Source organism: Ctenocephalides felis, unplaced genomic scaffold (genome assembly GCF_003426905.1).
Source record: "Ctenocephalides felis isolate EL2017-DRISC unplaced genomic scaffold, ASM342690v1 CF-g0.4_SCAFFOLD_01886, whole genome shotgun sequence".
In the NCBI taxonomy this organism is placed as follows: domain Eukaryota; kingdom Metazoa; phylum Arthropoda; class Insecta; order Siphonaptera; family Pulicidae; genus Ctenocephalides; species Ctenocephalides felis.
The window spans coordinates 19,238,837-19,246,922 of NW_020538040.1; the positions used below are offsets into that span (position 1 = coordinate 19,238,837).

Here is an 8,086-nt window from a genome sequence, read left to right on the forward strand (position 1 = left end):
ATTCAATATTTAAAAAAAATATTTGCAACTTGAGCGGTTGTTGACCTCACCATATACGCCAACAAGTATAAATATCAAACATTGCGCAAATTTTTGAATTTCAATATTAATTCATATTCATTATTAGTATTAGTGATGTTGTTATATGATATATGTTGTTTGTACTTAACGAAGCGATCGTTAAATATTACATTAGAAGACCCAGAGATGGTAAACATTGATTGAAACAGGTATGTCAATAATTTTTTGAAAAAATTATTTACTTCTGTATAATAATTCTACTTTTTTATTTCCAATATGATGCATTCACACAAAAAATAATTGAAAGATTAATATCAATATGAAATGTTCTAAATCGATGTAGGACCGTAATATTTCAGTATGATCTATAATAAGACTATGGTATCTACCGTGAAAGAAAAATTCATAAAAATCGTCGAAAAAAATATATTTTTAATACTTTATTACAAGAAAACGACCTGGCCGATCTTTATCAAAAACTAATCAGGTCGATTCCCAACCAGTATCTTTCGAACGGTTTTCGAATTTTCAAAATCGATTAGAATTGCAGACTGAAACGCGGACGAATTTTTTTTTTCAATTTTCTGCGATTCACAAAGAAACAGCATTTCATTACATTAGCATTTAGTACATTATCGTCCCGCAAAATTGATAAACGCTAGTCCTCATCAAGATACATCGCCTTTTAAATTTTTGAAATCGATCCAGCCGTTTTTCAGAAAACGTCGATATACGGCAAAAATTATGTGCACACACACACACGCACACATACACACACACACATAATTTCTCCAAATTTGGTCTCACTCGATTCAGAATGGCTTGAAACGTCGAGAAAACTTAAAATTAGCGAAACGGATATTTTTTTTGGAAACAAACTTCTCCTTCGGAAAGTTAATAATTTGGTTAGTTATAAGTTGATAATACTGCAACAATCTAGTGACAAAGATTAAAGAAAACAAATAAGTATAAAAAGTAATTTATGGAAGCTCTCTAAATAATATTCTCAATATCCAATCGTCAGAAGATTTAAATGCAGAACAACGATGAAACCGTTTAAAACGTTTTGAATAAAATAGTGACCATTACACCTTACGATTAGCAATATGCATTTGAGTTGAGAAGTGATGGTAAATTCCGTTGTGTGTTGGTGTTGATGGCATTTGATTATTTGCGTATATTCAAGTATAATTGTTTTAAGATCTTTAAGTCTGACGCGAAACCTTGTCGGCATTGAGAACAGAAGAACTTTCTCCTTATACGGGAAACGTGCAAAGCGATAAAACAGTGTCGTAGCCTCATAAAAAATTAAACAAAAATATGAAGATGATTCGTTCATAATTCGTTATTAAATTTTTATTTTATAGCTAAGCTTTGTAATCGAAGCATAGAAGAAAAATCACATAATTTGTAATGGAATATGTAATGGTATATAAGTAGAGTCTGCAGATATATTTTTTGATAAAGAATTAAATAGAAAACTTTTGATAAAAAAATCCTGATTATATAATTTCAATTGTGTGTAAAATTTTAATATATAATATGTACGTGTATTTAAATAACGATTAATGATCCCACCGCTGCCACCATAATTCTATATGTACTCCAATGTACTCAATGTACTAAGATATAAATTAACAGTTTATCAGATCATTTGCTTAAAAATCATATGACTGATCTCATATCTTAATAATTATATGACTAAATCCATAACTTTGCTAGAAGTATCAAAAATTTATAAAGTTTATCATTCTCTAAAATCTAATCAATGCGATTTTCAACTGCTATTTTTCGAATAGACTTGTAATATCTGTAACTGTATTAATTATAAAGCTCAAACGCGTACTTGTATGTCCTAATAGCAACAGGATTTATATCATTCAACCACATTTGGTAGGACTATAATATTTTAGGATGTTCTTTGAGGACCACAATCTCTATCTCTATTTTAACCCTTTCTACTCGAATGCCGCCGTTCCGGCGCAAAAATCGTATAGATCTCGAAATTCGCGAGTGAAAAGGGTTAAGTTACATTAAAAATGCCAAAGAGATCATTTAATATTACAAAGAAAAGGTCTAGCTCATTTTTACCAAAAACCAATCAGCACGATTTCCAACTGAAATCTTTTCATCAGTTTATAAACTTTTAAAATCGGTTTAGAATTTTTTTGAAAACATTGACGAAAAATTTTGCTCTTATTCTCGCTAATTCTAAAAAAAAACTGCTCGATCGTCGCACAAAACTAATCGAAGCTAGTCCTTATCAAATTAGACCACATGGCTTTTTTGAAATCTGTGAAAGCGTTTTTGAAAAAACGTCGGAAAAAGTTCAAATTTTGGCACACATTCACATGCGCACACACATACTTTTCCCAATTTGGTGTCAAGCAATTTAAAATGACTTGAAACGACAAGAAAAAAATAGCATTATTAAAAATAAAATTATCAAGCCGGATTTACTGGTTAAAACATAAACCTCTCCTTCGGCAACTTAATATACAAGTATATAAATAAAATTAATAAACACAATATTTTTTCATAAGTCTGCACATTAATAAATTTGCAAAACATATTAGCATGTTAATTAGAAACATTTATTTTTTCAATAAGAACAATCGAATACGCGCATGGTACAAATGAACACCTCGTAAGAGATGAATGATTTAATTTTTAGTAGCGGACTTTCTGAATCACAACAAAGTCACGAAACGAAAAAATAACATATTTCATTATTGTTTTATGAATAAAACGGTACACTGATTTATTAATTAATTATAAACAAATCATGATAACAAGAAGTGTGTTTATTTGTGTGGTTCTGTTTGCGGCAATAGTTAACTGCCATCCGACAGTTTACAAGAGAAATCAGTATGATCACCTAGAACCTGGTATTGTTATGGATATTCATTAAATAAAACATCAGCAATGTATAAATTAAACAGTAATTAAGTGTGAATCGAAATTATCAACTTATCAAAGTTGAAGTTTGTGTTTTTACAACGGAATCCGATTTGCTAATTTTATATTTTTCGATGTTTCAAGTCATTCTGATATTTTAAGTCATCAAAATTAGAAAATAATATGTGTCTGTGTATGTGTGCTAAAATTTGACCTTACGCCTATGTTTTTTCAAAAACAGTTGCACCGACTTCAAATTTTGAAAGGTCATTTGATAAAATTCTGTAAGGACGTTGATTAGTTTTGAGCGTCGATCGTCTTAGCCGTTTCTTTATAATAAGCAAGTGCAAAATTTTTACTCAGGGTATTCACCAGAAGGCCTCACCTGATTTTAAAACATTCAAAATCCGTTTGAAAGATATCATTTGGGAATTATGCCGATTTGTTATTGGTAAACACGAGCATCAACCGGGCCGTTTCTTTGCAATTATTGAAAAAAAAAAAGATTTAACAATTTCATTGAATCTTTGCATATTGATGAAGTCCATAACCTAAATGAACATCCCAAAATAGAATATTTCAACGTAAATTATATCTAAAAATCATTAAAATGTGGAATAATCACAATCAAAAGTTGCATAATTTCAATTCTTATCGATTAAGTTGGTAATTTAGACATATTAGAAAGATCATGCAATTAGCCTGGTTTTGTTTAATTTTAATGCAATAAATGAATATTTTAAGTTTTAAGTTCTTAAAATTCAAAATTGTCTATGAACCCCCTATAATATTTTAATTTAGAGTCATTTTCATCGAATCATTAATTTTTTTTTTTTTTTTTATTACTCAGTTTTATTTAGCAATCAGAAATACATAAAGATTCCTATGAGCTAAAATGACAATATTTTAAGAGCAATGCCTAAGAAGAACTCCAATGAGAACTTCTCAGAATTATATTATATTATATTAGACCTAATCGAAGACTAAGTCTAAAGGCCATTGTCGTTTCAATCTTGAATTGAATTGAATCATTAATGAATGTTAAACTTTAAAATGATGTTCGTTTTGATCTTAATCACAAGGACAATTATTAATCAAAAGTATAATATATATATTATAATAATTTTTTGATTGACTATAGTCATTCATGATCATACAAAAGAAAATTGATCGATAAGCATTCAAAATATTAAAAAAGTTTTGAAGCAAATAGTATTTTTTTTAGATCAATCCACGTGATATCATCACATACTTTGTTATAAAATGATATTTTACATCAGTGGACATAACAGATGTGGGATTTTATAATATTTCAGACATGATTGCAGTATCATCTACTGTAATACCTGTACCAGAATATAACATCCACACAAACATTGAAAATGTCGAGAGTGCTGATGATAAAACAATAAAATCAAAATTTAGCATGATGTTCCCGCTAAAACAATACTTCATGAAAATGCATAAGGCTGATGAACCGTATAAACTCATCACAGGTAACGCATGTGTATTGCTAAATAATACAAGTGCTAATTTAAGAGAATTATGTGAAATAATTCATTTTATTTAGTTTATAATTAGCTTTAAAATTAAAAAGTAATGGATTTACCTTGTAGTCATCAACTTTTAGCACTTCATTGAATCAGTTTTTGAATTTAAAAAATAATTGTTTTCAATATATATGTATATTTTTTTTCAGTGCAATCAAAGAAAGCCGCTTATCAGGCGCTGAGGAAGGCTGAAGAAAACTAAAACTGATAAAACCAGTTGAAAGCTTAACTAATACCAAAATTCTAATACATGGTACCTGGATTATTTGTTAATCATTTGTTGATATGCAACACGGGCAGTCAAGTTTTACTAAAAACATAGAAGTTTATAATTAGAATCTGATAATATCTTTGACGTCTTAGATAACATGTTTCACCCTAAAAAATGTACCTAAATCTAAATAAAAAGTGAAAAATAATATGAAGAAAAAATCTTAAAATCTGTGCTTAAGGGGGAATTCTGGTCTAGATCCGTATATACGTGTGAATCGTGTATCGAATAAGACAGTTTCAAGAAAAACGCGTTTAAAGTTTCGCACAGAAAAGAAACAAAAGTACACATATTCTTGAAAAGCTTTTCAAATTGCAAAAAAAACAAAATCGTTTTTTTTTAATTCTAGACCAGTACACCACCCCTTAAGGAATACTGTTTTATCTAAAAATTCCTTCCCAGTTGGAAAAATCTATTTCTTGACTGCTCATACTGCATAGTTTCATAATTTAAATAAAATTATATATAATATATAAGTATGCACTAATTTATTGACAAAGTTTTTATATAAAAGTGTTTGTAGAAATTATATATTAATTATATACGCTTGTTTAATAATAAAATAATAAAAATAACTTAAAATACTTATATTTTTATTCTTTCATGAGAGACATTAATATCCATTACATCATTCATTCTATTTCATAGTAAACAAAGATAATAAACTTATACATCAATTATAGATAAAAAGAATTAGAAACTCGTGGAGGAAAAATTAGTCATCAGTTTCCATAAGAGGATCATCTGCTAAAAACAAAAACAAATTTATATAACATATATGATTGAACTAATTAAATAGATGATGCCAAATTATAAAAATTTCTACTTACCGTTCTCACTAAACATATACTCAGCTTGATATTCTTTCAAAAACTGTGATGATCGATGTTCATCCAAAAACAGGGAATACACTCTTTTAATATCATCCATAGAAACCTTAAATATTTTCGTTCTATTTATTTAACTATCACATTATGAAACGATTTTAAGATTTAAGAACTTAAATGCATAAAAATTTAAACATGTTTTATCTACCAAGACCTACAGAGACAGTGCTTCAAACATAAATAAGCCGATCATAAAATAATAAACAAAAAATAAAAAAACAAAGGTTTAAAGACCGAAAGCTTAAAAGCTAAAAATTAGCTATATTTTACTATTAAGTTAGCAAAGAATATGTAGAATATATTTCATTAGTTTTTCAGCACTTCAGAAAATTAAAAAATAACAAAATACTACATAATAAGCTAAAATAATAATAAAATAATAAAATAACCTGCTGCATTAGCACATAAAATACATATAATAATTTTTCAAATTGTTTATAAATTACCTCAACAGATTTACGTTTGCGACAAACTAGCCCAGCTGTTGTAATTAGTTGAATTGCGTAACGCAAAGACGTTTCCATTGCTATTCTGGTCAAAACGGTCATAGCATCAGCAGACATTTGGCAATCTTCTTCTTCACATCTGTATGTTCAAAATGAAATAAGTATAATTGATATTTTGTTCAAATGCACAAATACAATTCTAAAATAGTAAAACTCAAACATCTAATCCAAACTCATTTGTGTTATACACAAATTTCACTTACATACAATTACATAAAATTTTTCTAGCAATATTTGCAACTAAGATTTAAACAATATTTGCAAGGTCAGTTAGTATATTTATTGTTGTGCACCACTGCTATAATTTAATAAAACATTGGACATCAATGAAGTTCTAGTAATTTCTGTCATCAGAATGATTACAAGTGATGAGAAGAAACAGATCAAATTTACTTCGTGGTGTAGTTTACTAAGATTTGCATTTTACACTTGAATGATTTTTTTATCATATTTAGTTAGATTAGAATTAATTGACATAATATTCTGCTGTCGGCTATGAAACCAAAAACTTAATCTTTTAAAATGTAGTTTTGTAGTCATCATTTTAAAATTAACTAGTCTTTTGAGAATGTCAATGTGTTTCTGAATATCTTATATAAATTTTATGTAATAGAAGTAATAAGTTATAATTGTGACATAAAACCTATATTTACCTGATTTTTATAATCTCCATCAATTCATCTTCAACATAGGGTTTAGTTGGCACAATTATCATTCTATCTAATAAGTCAATAGGAATTCCATGGGGGCTCCTATAATTTGTTCCTCGAATTCTGGTTATGCCTCTATTTGTTGCCATTATTACAACAGGTGTCATCTCGTTCTCTAAAGCTCTGTTCAAGAATGAAAAACATTCTATGTCTAACATATGAGCCTAAAATTAAAGATTGATGTTACAAATATTTATAATAAAAAATATTAAGAGCAATCAAAATGCACACTGCAACTAATATTGTATTCAAACATAATTGCTAGTTTGTCAGTTTTAAAAAACTGGTCAATTGAAAAATTATGAAATTTGAAAACCGGTAGAAATTATTGGTTACCAATTGTATGAATGTAATGCAAATGTATAAATGTATGTTTCCTTAATGTTTCAAGTCATTTGAATCAAATGAGACCAAATTTGTAAAGAGAATATATGTGTATGAGGCGAACATCGACCTTTCATCGACGTTTTCTTAAAAACGGCTGAATCAATTTCAAAAATTTAAATGCCATTTGATAAAACTCAAAAAGAACTAGCGTTTATCAGTTTTGTAATTAACAGAAAAGTAGAATTTTTTCTCCACATTTTAGCCTGTACAAAATATATTGGTTTCTTCTGAAAATATTACTATTGGAAAAACAGTTTTCTAAAATGTCGGTTTTTGTAAAAACCCTAATAATCTACTCAGAAAACTGAAACAGCATTTACCTCATCAATAAACAGAACCCCTGGAACAATCTCAGCTTTTCCTTCCTCTCTCCATTCGGCTACCTTACCATTTATTTGCTCACGAACCTCAGTTTTGATCTCCCCAGTATCTCCAGAGAACAAAGCCAGAAATCCATGAGTTCTACTATTTATAACATCGACCTCATGTAAAGTCACAGTATGAACAACTTCTTTGCGTTTTTGTAATTCACCCTCAGGACATTGGATAAAGCGAGTTTGAGCTCCGGTGGCATCATAATCACGAGCTCTGGCAAAAGATCTGCCCAATTTGCTGATCTTACCAGTGGCTTTATCGATTGTGATTACATCCCCACTCACTACTTTCTCTTTTAACAAACTTTCAATCATTTTATTGCCCAAATCATAGTTTGTTTCCATTTCTGTTGTTTTCAGAATCAATTTTCCCATCTGAAAAATGATAGAATAAAATAGAATAGAAATTTATTAAAATTAAATAGTTAGAATTCACATCATTATGATGATTTAACAAATATTATATGAAAATTATGATAAAT

At 28.5% G+C, this 8,086-nt stretch overlaps 1 protein-coding gene across 1 annotated transcript; it reads right to left on the reverse strand.

The window, feature by feature from the left end:
- Positions 1–5,338: 5,338 nt before the first annotated feature.
- Positions 5,339–7,979, reverse strand: LOC113377394 (ruvB-like helicase 2). Its single transcript, XM_026617706.1, has 5 exons — positions 7,551–7,979; positions 6,787–7,007; positions 6,074–6,212; positions 5,571–5,676; positions 5,339–5,487 (listed from the first exon to the last, which is right to left on the reverse strand). The coding sequence occupies exons 1-5, from the start codon at positions 7,977–7,979 to the stop codon at positions 5,456–5,458; spliced, it is 927 nt and encodes a 308-aa protein (XP_026473491.1). The 3' UTR covers positions 5,339–5,455.
- Between the last annotated feature and the right edge of the window lie 107 nt (positions 7,980–8,086).